The 15026-nt window shown below is 44.2% G+C and overlaps 1 protein-coding gene across 1 annotated transcript in view; it reads right to left on the bottom strand.

Moving 5' to 3' along the window:
* LOC112214514 (trithorax group protein osa) overlaps positions 1-15026 on the bottom strand; it is a 113874-nt gene that overhangs the window by 50430 nt on the left and 48418 nt on the right. The window contains exon 2 of the mRNA XM_024373309.2: positions 345-2240. Coding sequence (XP_024229077.1) covers positions 345-2240 — 1896 coding nt within the window. The remainder of the gene's footprint in view (positions 1-344; positions 2241-15026) is intronic.

Raw genomic sequence — 15026 nt, 5'->3', positions numbered from 1 at the left:
CCTTTTTTGGTTACTACATGATTCCATATGTGTTATTTCATATTTTTGATGTCTTCACTATTATTCTACAATGTAGAAAATAGTACGAATTAAGAAAAACCCTTGAACGAGTGGGAAAACATTTGCGACAGGCCCTGAGAAAAACTTCAAAATAAAAGTATGCAGCATTAAGTTCCCTGGACAAAAAGACAACTAAAGCAGTAACCCAACACAGACATGACCTCAGAGGAGGCACTACTGACAACTTTTGCACCCCAATAAATACTGCAACCAGAAAATATAACCATCCAATCACCGCTCTACATACTGCAACCAGGAAGTAAAATCTACCAATCGTGACTCACCTCTCTACAGTGTTGTGGCCCCATGATTCCTGCTGCGGCCTGCTGCATTGCTGCTCTCTGCTGCATCCTCTGTTGCAATAGATGGGCATGGTTCGCTGCTACTGATGCTGGTGTTCCGGCTGCACCACCATGCTGCATTCCACGGTAACCAGCCATGGGGTTGGGGGGTCCACCCTGTCCAGGGCCCATTGGGGGTCCACCCCCTCCTCCCATCTTCTGCTGGGGGTCCAGGTCAAAATGGCGGAGGGGCTTGGTGTTGGTGAAGGAATATGAGGGTTCCTGGTGCGGGACTCCACCACCACATGGTTTGGACATGGACGGGTGTTGGCCCAGTTGGGCGTTTGTCTGTAGCTGTTGCGTGTTTGAATGTTGCTGTTGTTGTTGTTGATGTTGTTGTTGTTGTTGTTGTTGCATGAGTAGCTTGAGGCTGCTGGGTTGACCCGCCGTCATGGCTTTGTAGAGCTGACTCGAGATGTTGTTGTTGGGTCCTGACCCGTTCTGGGTGCTGTATGGATGTGGTTGTTGGGTTTGGGGTAGGGGTAAGGGTTGGTTCTGGGGTTGAGGTTGATGCTGGGACTGGGACTGGAGCGCAGGGCTTTGGTGAGGCTTGTCAGTTCGGTAGGGGGGAGATGGTCTTGTGGCGCCTGATGTTGGTGCACCTCCACTGGGCATGTAGTTGGCTTGTGACCCCTGGATGTTGGATGAAGTGCTGGATGTGCTGGTGTTTCCTAAAGGTAGAAGGGTACTCTGTGGGCTAAAGGGGGGTTGGGCGAGAGCCGGACTGCCTAGCTTATCTGGGCGGTAGGGTGGTGAAGGCCCTGCAGACGGAGCTGGAGCCAGGATGGAGATTGACATTGAACCCTGGGGGCTTTGAATGCTTCCAGCCGGGCTGAATGGTTGTTGGTGGAGCGGGGAGGAGTTTGGGAGTTTCTGCCCGCCCCAGGGTGAGCCTTGCTGGGATAGAGGAGGCATAGAGGCCTGGGTCTGGGGTTGATTCTGGGTCTGGTTCTGGGGGATAGGGGTGTTGGAGGAAAGGTGTTTGTTGGAGTTGGACGCCATTTGCTGGAGCTGTTGAGCTCGCGATACCTCGTGCCAAGTAGACCCGGGTCGAGAGGAGAGGGCTGCGGATAACATCGGAGAACGTGCTTGGTTCTGGGATGAAGAGGAATGGTGTGGTGAAGCCGAGAGAGGCGAGGGAACGGGTTTGGAGGGGTGTGGGATGGAGTACGGGGCTCCGGCCAGACTCGGGCCTACTTGGGGAGACCCTGCCTGTGGAAAGCCTGGGGAGTGGGTGAGGTGGCTCTCCAGGTGAGATGTGGTTCTCTGGGGGGAGCATTTGGGCGAATGTGGGTGGATGTACCCCGGCCCTGATCCTTGATTCTGCTCCTCTTTATTTCCCAGTATCTTGTCCAGATCCAACTCCTGCAGAGAAGGATCTGGGTTCTTGGTCAACTCATCCAGAATATCCTGGAGCTCCTGCTCAACCGATGGGGCCGACGAGGAGCTTCCATTGGGGTGAAATTGTCCACCAACACTTCCAGGCCCCCCAGACCCAGGACTCGCCTTAGGGGGCATAGAGTAGGGTGACCCTAGCCCGTTGTTCCCATTCCCCAGCCTGTTACCTTCAAGTGACCCCTGACTTCCAGGACCTCCATGACCTCCAGGACTGGGTCCTCCAGAGTAAGAGCTCTGCTGGAAGCTGGTACCCATGGCGAGGGTCACATCCTCCAGGCAGAGTCGCTTGGTGGGCCCCCCGGGCCCCTGGGTCATGGAAGAACCGTCGGAGGTACCGTTCAGACCCAGACCAGGGCCATTACCGGGCCCTTGGCCCTGCCGTAAGCCCCCCTGGTGGGCCCCCTCAGTCGCAGTCAGCCTCCTCTTCAGTGATCCAGACAGCTAGAGGAACGCGAAAGAGAGAAGAGATAGTGAGTACATAAAAAATGACCAAGCACAATGACTGTTAGAACAGAGCACCCAGCACAGTCAGACATTTGATGATAAAAACACATTCTACAAACTCATGTAGTCATAGAGGGTCAATAGAAGAACAAAGGCATGAAAATAAGACATTTTTCATGAAAGAAATGAAAACGTTCTATTGTCGACATTTTAGCTTTCTATTGCCGGGCGAAGCTCAATAAGGTCTCAATAGACAATAAGGTCTCAATAGACAATAAGGTCTCAATAGACAATAAGGTCTCAATAGACAATAAGGTCTCAATAGATAATAATGTCTCAATAGATAATAAGGTCTCAATAGATAATAAGGTCTCAATAGATAATAAGGTCTCAATAGATAATAAGGTCTCAATAGATAATAAGGTCTCAATAGACAATAAGGTCTCAATAGACAATAAGGTCTCAATAGATAATAATGTCTCAATAGACAATAAGGTCTCAATAGATAATAATGTCTCAATAGATATTAAGGTCTCAATAGATAATAAGGTCTCAATAGATAATAAGGTCTCAATAGACAATAAGGTCTCAATAGATAATAAGGTCTCAATAGACAATAAGGTCTCAATAGACAATAAGGTCTCAATAGACAATAAGGTCTCAATAGACAATAAGGTCTCAATAGACAATAAGGTCTCAATAGATAATAATGTCTCAATAGACAATAAGGTCTCAATAGATAATAATGTCTCAATAGATATTAAGGTCTCAATAGATAATAAGGTCTCAATAGATAATAAGGCCTCAATAGACAATAAGGTCTCAATATATAATAAGGTCTCAATAGACAATAAGGTCTCAATAGATAATAATGTCTCAATAGACAATAAGGTCTCAATAGATAATAATGTCTCAATAGATATTAAGGTCTCAATAGATAATAAGGTCTCAATAGACAATAAGGTCTCAATAGACAATAAGGTCTCAATAGACAATAAGGTCTCAATAGATAATAAGGTCTCAATAGATATTAAGGTCTCAATAGATAATAAGGTCTCAATAGATAATAATGTCTCAATAGATATTAAGGTCTCAATAGACAATAAGGTCTCAATAGACAATAAGGTCTCAATAGACAATAAGGTCTCAATAGACAATAAGGTCTCAATAGATAATAATGTCTCAATAGACAATAAGGTCTCAATAGATAATAATGTCTCAATAGATATTAAGGTCTCAATAGATAATAAGGTCTCAATAGATAATAAGGTCTCAATAGACAATAAGGTCTCAATAGATAATAAGGTCTCAATAGACAATAAGGTCTCAATAGACAATAAGGTCTCAATAGATATAATGTCTCAATAGATAATAAGGTCTCAATAGATAATAAGGTCTCAATAGATAATAAGGTCTCAATAGATAATAAGGTCTCAATAGATAATAAGGTCTCAATAGATAATAAGGTCTCAATAGACAATAAGGTCTCAATAGACAATAAGGTCTCAATAGATAATAATGTCTCAATAGACAATAAGGTCTCAATAGATAATAATGTCTCAATAGATATTAAGGTCTCAATAGATAATAAGGTCTCAATAGATAATAAGGTCTCAATAGACAATAAGGTCTCAATAGATAATAAGGTCTCAATAGACAATAAGGTCTCAATAGACAATAAGGTCTCAATAGACAATAAGGTCTCAATAGACAATAAGGTCTCAATAGACAATAAGGTCTCAATAGATAATAATGTCTCAATAGACAATAAGGTCTCAATAGATAATAATGTCTCAATAGATATTAAGGTCTCAATAGATAATAAGGTCTCAATAGATAATAAGGCCTCAATAGACAATAAGGTCTCAATATATAATAAGGTCTCAATAGACAATAAGGTCTCAATAGATAATAATGTCTCAATAGACAATAAGGTCTCAATAGATAATAATGTCTCAATAGATATTAAGGTCTCAATAGATAATAAGGTCTCAATAGACAATAAGGTCTCAATAGACAATAAGGTCTCAATAGACAATAAGGTCTCAATAGATAATAAGGTCTCAATAGATATTAAGGTCTCAATAGATAATAAGGTCTCAATAGATAATAATGTCTCAATAGATATTAAGGTCTCAATAGACAATAAGGTCTCAATAGACAATAAGGTCTCAATAGACAATAAGGTCTCAATAGACAATAAGGTCTCAATAGATAATAATGTCTCAATAGACAATAAGGTCTCAATAGATAATAATGTCTCAATAGATATTAAGGTCTCAATAGATAATAAGGTCTCAATAGATAATAAGGTCTCAATAGACAATAAGGTCTCAATAGATAATAAGGTCTCAATAGACAATAAGGTCTCAATAGATAATAAGGTCTCAATAGATAATAATGTCTCAATAGACAATAAGGTCTCAATAGATAATAATGTCTCAATAGATATTAAGGTCTCAATAGATAATAAGGTCTCAATAGACAATAAGGTCTCAATAGACAATAAGGTCTCAATAGACAATAAGGTCTCAATAGATAATAAGGTCTCAATAGATATTAAGGTCTCAATAGATAATAAGGTCTCAATAGATAATAATGTCTCAATAGATATTAAGGTCTCAATAGACAATAAGGTCTCAATAGATAATAAGGTCTCAATAGATATTCTCAATAGATAATAAGGTCTCAATAGATAATAAGGCCTCAATAGATAATAATGTCTCAATAGATAATAAGGTCTCAATAGATAATAAGGTCTCAATATATAATAAGGTCTCAATAGATAATAAGGTCTCAATAGATAATAAGGCCTCAATAGATAATAGGTCTCAATATATAATAAGGTCTCAATAGATAATAAGGTCTCAATAGATAATAATGTCTCAATAGATATTAAGGTCTCAATAGATATTAAGGTCTCAATAGATATTAAGGTCTCAATAGATAATAAGGTCTCAATAGACAATAAGGTCTCAATAGATATTCTCAATAGATAATAAGGTCTCAATAGATAATAGGTCTCAATAGATAATAAGGGCTCAATAGATAATAATGTCTCAATAGATAATAATGTCTCAATAGATAATGTCTCAATAGATAATAAGGTCTCAATAGATAATAAGGTCTCAATAGATAGTCTCAATAGATAATAAGGTCTGTCATAGTCTTCCCACTCTCTTATTGGCAGGTCTATAGGGATCTCAGGGCTCTGGTATATAGCTAACCCCACCAGCCACCACTGGGCTGTGATATTAGTATTCTGTTCTGTTCTGTTCTTTGCTTTCTACCCTGCAGCTGCACGCACACTGGTGCCAGAAGTGGGATCACGTAGGCCACACACAAACACATTAAAGCATGCACGTATGCACGCGCGCACACACACACACACACACCGTAGGCTGCATGATCATTGGTGCCAGAAGTGGGAACGTGGGATAACTGCCTTAGAAGGCTGTTTCTATTACTGTGGTGGACTGAGGGGTCAATGTCCTCACGCACCCCTCTGTACCCCCTCAGCCTCACCCGAGACCCGGGTGCACCCTTGAAAGGATTAAGAAACCCCCCTCACCCAAAAAATTCCCTCAAACCCCCAAACCTCAAAGTCTAAAGCTCTCATTGAGATTCCATGGAAAGGGGTTCGCTAACAACGCAAAGAGAGATGCAGAGTTAGAGAAGGCTGTCACCTAATACCATAGTTAGCTGGTACTATTTTAGTCGTAGTGGTTTGAACGTTGAAATAAGATGTTTTCGTTTCATGATTTGGGTTCTAGAATCTAGTGTGAAAGGGACCCATGTGGCTCCAAGTGTTCTGAAGAATTCTGGAGCCTTCTAGAATGTTGCATTCCTCTGATGTTTGCAGTGATCATCAACATTCCTAAAGAATACTTCAGCCAAAAGACTGATAAAGGTTGAATCACTGGATGAGGCCAAGGGAGAGAGAGAGAGAGACAGAGAGAGAGAGAGAGAGAGAGAGAGAGACAGAGAGACAGAGACAGAGACAGTGAGAGAGACAGAGACAGAGAGAGAGAGATACAGAGAGACAGAGAGAGACAGAGAGAAAGAGAGACAGAGAGACAGAGAGAGAGAGAGACAGACAGACAGACAGACAGAGAGACAGAGAGACAGAGAGGGAGATGGGAGCCAGACAGGGTGTGAGAGAGAGAGAGAGAGAGAGAGAGACAGACAGACAGACAGACAGACAGACAGACAGACAGACAGACAGACAGACAGACAGACAGACAGACAGACAGACAGAGAGACAGAGAGACAGAGAGGGAGATGGGAGCCAGACAGGGTGTGAGAGAGAGAGAGAGAGAGAGAGAGAGAGAGAGAGAGACAGAGAGGGAGATGGGAGCCAGACAGGGTGAGAGAGGGAGAGAAAAAAGAGACGAAGTGATGGATACAGATATGGGAGGGAGAGAGCCATGGAGGCAGGGAGACATAGGAGAGGAGTGCAGAGGAGACCTTGGCAGTGTGTTATGGCTCACTATTCCCTATATGATGCTCTACTTTTGACCAGAGCCTTATGGGCCCTTGTTAAAAGTAGTGCACTAAATAGGGAATAGGGTGTCATTTGGGACACAGTAAAGCATTCCCGGCGTTCCGAGGCTCTTAACCCGGCCTGGCAGAAAAAGGGAAGAGAGGAAGAAGGCGAGAGAGAGTGAGACAATGGGGGGAGAGCAAGAGAGAGAGAGAAACTATTCAATTGGAACGCCGGAACGCGGAGTGGATGGGAGGAGTAACTCACTTAGACATTCCGGAGAGGGAGGAATGCATGCACAGCCTCGTACTCCTCTCTCTTTCTATCCCCCCTCTCTATTCCTCTTTCTATCCCCTCTCCTCTCCTCCTCTCTCTTTCTATCCCCTCTCCTCTCCATTCCTCCTCTCTCTTTCTATCCCCTCTCCTCTCCATTCCTCCTCTCTCTTTCTATCCCCTCTTCTCTCCTCCTCTCTCTTTCTATCCCCTCTCCTCTCCATTCCTCCTCTCTCTTTCTATCCCCTCTTCTCTCCATTCTCTCTGTGTCCCTCTCCTCTCTTCTCTCCTCTCCTCCTCTCCTCTCCTCTGGGTCTTTGGAGCGGGACCTGAGAGCGTTCCCCCCAGTCCAACACCCTCTCAATCACCATGTGAAGGTCTAGTAGATATTTACATGGCATGTATCACCCATTATACTGCTCTCTGGTTGACAACCACAAAGACCCCTATAGAACTAGGGCCAGGGACCATCAGAGGCAAATAAAACATGGCACAACATGTGTGAACAGTCGTATACTGTACATATAGTATAATCACACATAGTATATTGTCCATACAGTATTGTCATATGTATACATGTAACAAAACTGTATGAATAATAAATACACTGTGTGTAACAACTGAATGTATTAACTATTCAGTTAACCCATCTTATCCAAGTAAATGTATAGCACATAAGACGCGCCCCGCTCTCCTGCTGTCGTGCTCTCTTCCCCTTCTCCCTCTCTGTTGCCTCTCCCTCTCTCTCTCCTTCTCTCCGTTTCCTCCCTTTCTCCTGCTGAAACAATAGGGTTGTCCTGACACACACACCTTCTCACTGTACCACCAGTCAGCCTGTCTGTGTTCTCCCGCCTTCACACACACACACGTGCACACACACACAAATGTATCTCTCTCTCTCTCACTCACTCCCTAGAGGGAGAGATGATGGAGGAGAGGAGAGATGATGGAGGAGAGGAGAGATGGAGGAAGGAGGGGAGAGATGGAGGAAGGAGGAGAGTTCTCTCATTTTGTAGCAATCGGGTTTGTACCATTATGACTGACATCACAATCTGTCAACATAGAGAGAGAGAGAGAGAGAGAGAGAGTCCATAAGTGGCAATACCGAGAGAGACACACAATGTTGTTGATGGTTATAGTTAGAGTATCCATTACAGCCCTGCAGTGTGTGTGTATTGATTCTAGAGAATGTGTTTAGATTAGATAGGCTAGCCATTTATGTGTGTGTGTGTGTGTGTGTGTTACTGCAGCGAGATGCTAGCCAGATACACAAATTAAAACCAACATTTGGCACTACAGGCATACTATCCGTGTACACACACACACACACACACACACACACACACACACATACACCGCTAATTCAAAATCCCATTTTCCCTAACTCCTAACCCTAACGTTAACCCCAACCTTAACCCGAAAACCTAACCATAACCCGAAACCTAAATCTAACCCTACAGTGCCTTCGGAAGGTATTCAGAGACCTTGACTTTTTCCCACATTTTGTTACATTACAGCCTTATTCTGAAATAAACAACTTCTTTTCCCTTCATCAATCTACACACAATGCCCCGGAACAACAAAGCAAAAACAGGTTTTTAGAAATGTAGAAATGTCACATAAGTATTCAGACCCTTTACTCAGTACTTTGTTGAAGCACCTTTGGCAGCGAGTCTTCTTGGGTATGGCGCTACAAGCCAGGCACACCTGTATTTGGAAGCTTCTCTCATTCTTCTCTGCAGATCCTCTCAATCTCTGTCAGGTTGGTTGGGGAGCGTCGCTGCACAGCTATTTTCAGGTCTCTCCAGAGATGTTCGATCGGGTGCAAGTCCGGGCTCTGGCTGGGCCACTCAAGGACATTCAGAGACTTGTCCCGAAGCCACTCCTGCATTGTCTTGACTGTGTGCTTAGGGTCATTGTCCTGTTGGAAGGTGGACCTTCATTCCAGTCTGAGGTCCTGAGTGCTCTGGGGCAGATTTTCATCAAGGATCTCTCTGTACTTTGCTCTGTTCATCATCTTTGCCTCGATCCTAACTAGTCTCCCAGTCCCTGCCTTCCCGGAACGACTGGCATGATGCTGCCTCCACCATGCTTCACTGTAAGGATGGTGTCAGGTTTCTTCCAGACGTGACGCTTGGCATTCAGGCCAAAGACTTCCATCTTGGTTTCATCAGACCTGTCAACTGTGGGATCTTATATAGACAGGAGTGTGACTTTCCAAATCATGTCAAATCAATTGAATGTACCACAGAGGGACTCCTAACAAATTGTAGAAACATCTTAAGAATAATCAATGGAAACAGGATAAACCTGAGGTCAATTTCAAGTCTCATAGCAAAGAGTCTGAATACTTATGTAAATAAGGTATTTCATTTTTATTTATTTTTTATATATAATTTTAAAAGAATGTCTTAACCTGTTTTCACTTTGTCATGATGGGGTATTGTGTGTCGATTGCTGAAGAAAATGTTTTATTTAATCCATTTCAGAATAAGCCTGTAACGTAACAAAATGTGGAAAAAGTCAAGGGGTCTGAACACTTTCCGAAGGCACTGTAAACCCCCTAGAAATAGCATTTGACCTTGTGTGGACTACAAAAATGTTCCCAGTTCTGTTCTCCACAAGTATAGCTAAACACGTCCACACACACACACACACACACAAAGCGTGAGTGACAGGGTTGTTGATGTCAGAGCTGGTGATTAAAGAGAAAACAAAAGAACAACTAATGATGACTGACACACCATTACAGAGCAAAAGAGAGATGGAGGGAGGGAGGGTGGGTGGATAGGGCGAGACAGAAGATAGAGACAGAGAAGAGAGAGGGAAGGACAGAGGAGGGTAAGAGAGAAAGAGAGATGGAGGGAGGGAGGGTGGGTGGATAGGGCGAGACAGAAGATAGAGACAGAGAAGAGAGAGGGAAGGACAGAGGAGGGTAAGAGAGAAAGAGAGATGGAGGGAGGGAGGGTGGGTGGATAGGGCGAGACAGAAGATAGAGACAGAGAAGAGAGAGGGAAGGACAGAGGAGGGTAAGAGAGAAAGAGAGAGAGAGGGAGGGTGGGTGGATAGGGCGAGACAGAAGATAGAGACAGAGAAGAGAGAGGGAAGGACAGAGGAGGGTAAGAGAGAAAGAGAGATGGAGGGAGGGAGGGTGGGTGGATAGGGCGAGACAGAAGATAGAGACAGAGAAGAGAGAGGGAAGGACAGAGGAGGGTAAGAGAGAAAGAGAGAGAGAGGGAGGGAGGGTGGGTGGATAGGGCGAGACAGAAGATAGAGACAGAGAAGAAGAGGGAAGGACAGAGGAGGGTAAGAGAGAAAGAGAGATGGAGGGAGGGAGGGAGGGAGGGTGGATAGGGCGAGACAGAAGATAGAGACAGAGAAGAGAGAGGGAAGGACAGAGGAGGGTAAGAGAGAAAGAGAGATGGAGGGAGGGAGGGTGGGTGGATAGGGCGAGACAGAAGATAGAGACAGAGAAGAGAGAGGGAAGGACAGAGGAGGGTAAGAGAGAAAGAGAGATGGAGGGAGGGAGGGTGGGTTGGGGCGAGACAGAAGATAGAGACAGAGAAGAGAGAGGGAAGGACAGAGGAGGGTAAGAGAGAAAGAGAGAGAGAGGGAGAGAGAGAGAAAGAGAGAGGGTGTGTTTAATCTGAGCTTGTTGCTCCTCTTGGCAGTCTCCTGGGGCTAAATCTGTGTCCCAAATGGTACAATATTCCCTAAATAGTACACTACTTTTGACTAGAGTATATAGACCCTGGTCAGAAGTAGGGCACTAAATAGGAAATAGGTTGACATTTTGGACTGAACCTTAGTGACAGGTTTGTCAGTATTGTGGGTGATTCATAGCCACACACACACACACACACACACACACACACACACACACACACACACACACACACACACACTATCCTTCAGAAGGGTAAAGGGGGAGATGTCCTATGTCATATATTTATGAGACAGGGGTCAAAGCCATACACCCTGCTCAGTTTGAATATGTGTTTGTCTGTATAGATGTGAGTGTGTGCACGTGTGTATAAAAAAATGTGTGCAGCATGCCTACGTCTGTGTGTGTGTGTGTGTGTGTGATACCCTTGTGTGTTGTCCTGTATTGTGCAATGGTCTGCAGTTTCCCCCCGTGGGTGGTCACTCAGCATGCAGAGAGATTGTGTGTGTGTGTGTATGCATGCTCTTTAGTGTGTGTGTGTGTATTTGTTTGGCATATGTGTGTGTGTCCTCAAATCCCCCCCTGTTCGCTCCACAGGTAGTGACAGCATTACATTGTCACCCCTCCCCCTACACTGTCTGTCTGTCATCCTCTGTCCCCTCAAACACCACACGTATACATATGCCTTATCATCATGACAACTATGCTACATCGCCACGCCAACAACGCCTCAACCCCGACTCCCAATTCCGACATGCTATCCCCCTGATGACATGTTTGGAGACAACGAGTCTGTTGACGCCACTGGTTACATCACAGACTGATGACAACGAGCAATGGGATTCCACAGAGACAAGCCTCTTGATCACTGGTTACACAGAAAAACTGACTGGAGAACAGTGAAGTGACACTTTTCTGGCCAAGATTAAGAATCGATTATTTGGGTGTGGGGGGTGCCGATTCTAATACACTTTTAGGCTGATATAGACAGGAGCTGGACTTCACCAAAACGACTGATATAACTAAAGATTCTACAACCTGGGGTTTCTCCGTGGAAAGAGCTGGAGATACCTGGGCGTGTCTGAAATGGCACCCTACCATTCCCTATAGTGTAAGACTTTTGATTACCATTACAAAGCCAGTCTGAGACTGCTATACACTGGGCTGAGTTGGGACGTGGGGCAGGACTGCTATTGGGGGTCTTGCTAAGCTTCCAGAGCGAGTCCTAGAGCTGGTTAGTTTCAGGGAGATGAGTGGAGTGTTTTCTCTGGGAGTTCAGTGATCAGTATAACAGATCCGGACGGATCCTGAGTCCGTCTAAAGCGGATCCGCTCTAATCCCTCGGGCGAGATCCGGATCCTCCTCTAGTTAGCAGTAGTACAACACAGAATGATCGCTCACGGGGATTAGCGAGTTGGATCTCCGTAGCTGTAGAACAATGTATTAGCACATCCGGATGGAGCCCAGTTCTAAGGCAGTTTAGCAACAGATCTGGGTCTCTGTCTGTACCAACATAGCAGTATAATCCTTCTTGGGGGGGGGGTGTAACTCTTTGTAGCAGTGGAACAATGTATTAGCACATCCGGATGGATTCCTGACTGTTGCAGAAGGAATAAAGACTCAGTCATAAGGCAGTTTAGCCACCCAGCCGATCCAGATGGATCCCCGTCTGTACAAAATGGCTTCTGATAGGTGGGAATATCTCAGGTCTCGGACCTGTGGAAAGTGGATTGGGAGGGAGTGGGGTAGAGTCCCCCAAGTGCACCAAACCTCTCCCCTAGCTTCTTTAGAGGGTGGGGACTCTACCCCTTCTGTACCCCCCTACCCTACATACACCCCTCCCTTCAACCCCCATCATCCCCCAAGGGGACCCCCTGGTGCCTCTGACCTCTCCCCTAGCTTCCTTGGGTCTAATCCCTGAAAAGATTAGCGTTTTGTCTCAACATGTCATATACTACTAACTAACCTCAGATTTAAAACCAATATGTTAACAATTTGCCAGCAGCATACCACCCTGCATACCACTGGTGGCTTGCTTCTGAAGCTAAGCAGGGTTGGTCCTGGTCAGTTCCTGGATGGGAGACTAGATGCTGCTGGAAGTGGTGTTGGAGGGCCAGTAAGAGGCACTCTTTCCTCTGGTCTAAAAAATATCCCAATACCCCAGGGCAGTGATTGGGAACACTGCCCTGTGTAGGGTGCTGTCTTTCGAATGGGACGTTAGACGGGTGTCCTGACTCTCCGAGGTCATTAAAGGTCCCATGGCACTTATCGTAAGAGTGTTAACCCCGGTGTCCTGGCTAAATTCCAAATCATCACAGTCACCTAATAATCCCGTTTACAATTGGCTCATTCATCTCCCCTGTAACTATTCCCCAGGTTGTTGCTGTAAATGAGAACGTGTTCTCAGTCAATGTACCTGGTAGAATAACGGATAAATAAAACAATTGCGACTGACATACAGCTTCTTCGATGCCTTTCAACAATTGAGATTATTTTTCATTTTACGACGTCAACAGACACTCCCATTTCACACCATCCCGCTACGACAGTACATCAACTCGTCATACACTGCAGCATCCTGGTCACTATTTACCGCGGAGGCCCATATTTTAACGTCACACCATAACTCTTAATGATCTTGGTCGTCATCCCGATAGAATACTAATAAAGTTTATGAGGTTTTGAATTAGGTACCATAATGGGGGAAGGTGATGCAGTCACAAGCTACAATAATAAATAGCCTCAGCGTCGACTCAAGAGTTCTGAATAGTTACGGCGGAGAAAATAGATACGGTGACATAACGCAATATTATTTTTGGACAATATTATATCTATACTTTGACTCCAAATGTTGACAAAACAATGTTGCTAGGTAGCGTTAGCAAGCGCTAGTCAGCTGTACTTGCACCAAAACGCTGGTATTTTTCATCCTATTGGCTTCTGCTCCGTCTTCTTTTTAAACAGTAAGCCAACATGTTTTCATCACTTTTATTTCCCTGAATGATCAAAACTCATTTCCTCACGCTCTCTCTCGCGTCTCTGCAGCAGACATATAATGAGCAACATAAGGTTCTGTATTTATTTCCTTAGTCACTCTTGTGTTCTGTTTCGTTGTGCTCTTGAACGTCGCCCTGTCTTTCATTCTTGTTCATTGATTTCACCTGTGTGAGTTACTCACCTGGTCTCATCAGCTCCTTATTCAGTTCAGTTCATTCTGTTTGTGCCTGAAACACCTGCCGCACTCTGCGCGTGAATCTACACCTTTATCTCCCTGAATGTTCATTGCAAAATAGTTGGAACATCGAATCGCAATAAAAATCAATACATATAGAATGGTGAGAATCGCAACTCATATCGTATTGGCACCTAAGTATCGTGATTACAGTGCATTCAAAAAGTATTCAGACCCCTTGACTTTTTCCACATTTCGTAACGTTACAGCCTTATTCTAAAATGGATTCAATTGTTTTTCTCCCTCAATCTATACACACTATCCCATAACGACAAAGCAAAAACATTTTTGCAAATACCTTAAAAATAAACTTAAATAACTTATTTACATAAGTATTCAGACCCTTTGCTATGAGACTCGACATTGAGCTCAGGTGCATCCTGTTTCCATTTATCATCCTTGAGTTATTTCTACAACTTGATTGGATTTCACCTGTGTTAAATTGAGTGGCCCAGCCAGAGCCAAGTGGTTAGAGCGTTAACCGAAAGGTTGCTAGATCGAATCCACGAGCTGATAAGGTAAAAATCTGTCATTTTGCCCCTGAACAAGGCAGTTAACCCACTGTTCCTAGGCCATCATTGTAAATAAGAATTTGTTCCTAAATGACTTGCCTAGTTAAATAAAGGTTAAAAAAATATTAAATTGACTGGACATGATTTGGAAAGGCACACACCTGTCTATATAAAAGGTCCCACAGTTGACAGCGCATGTCAGAGCAAAAACCAAGCCATCAGGTCGAAGAAATTATCCGTAGAGCTCAGAGACAGGATTGTGTCAAAGCACAGATCTGGGGAAGGGTACCAAAACATTTCTGCAGCATTGAAGGTCCCCAAGAACACAGTAGCCTCCATCATTCTTAAATGGTAGAAGTTTGGAACCACCAAGACCCTTCCTAGAGCTGGCCTGCCAAGCCAAACTGAGCAATCGGGGGAGAAGGTTCTTGGTCAGGGAGGTGACTAAAAACCAAATGGTCACAATGACAGAACAAATCTGTTGCTAACTCTGGGGAGATGGGAGAACCTTCCAGAAGGACAACCATCTCTGCAGCACTCCACCAATCAGGCCTTTATGGTAGAGTGGCCAGACAGAAGCCACCCTCAGTAAAAAGCACAAGACAGCCCGCTTGGAGTT

Source organism: Oncorhynchus tshawytscha, linkage group LG15 (genome assembly GCF_018296145.1).
Source record: "Oncorhynchus tshawytscha isolate Ot180627B linkage group LG15, Otsh_v2.0, whole genome shotgun sequence".
Classification (NCBI taxonomy): domain Eukaryota; kingdom Metazoa; phylum Chordata; class Actinopteri; order Salmoniformes; family Salmonidae; genus Oncorhynchus; species Oncorhynchus tshawytscha.
Note: the sequence above shows the minus strand (reverse complement) of the source record. Positions and strands in the feature narration are given on the sequence as shown.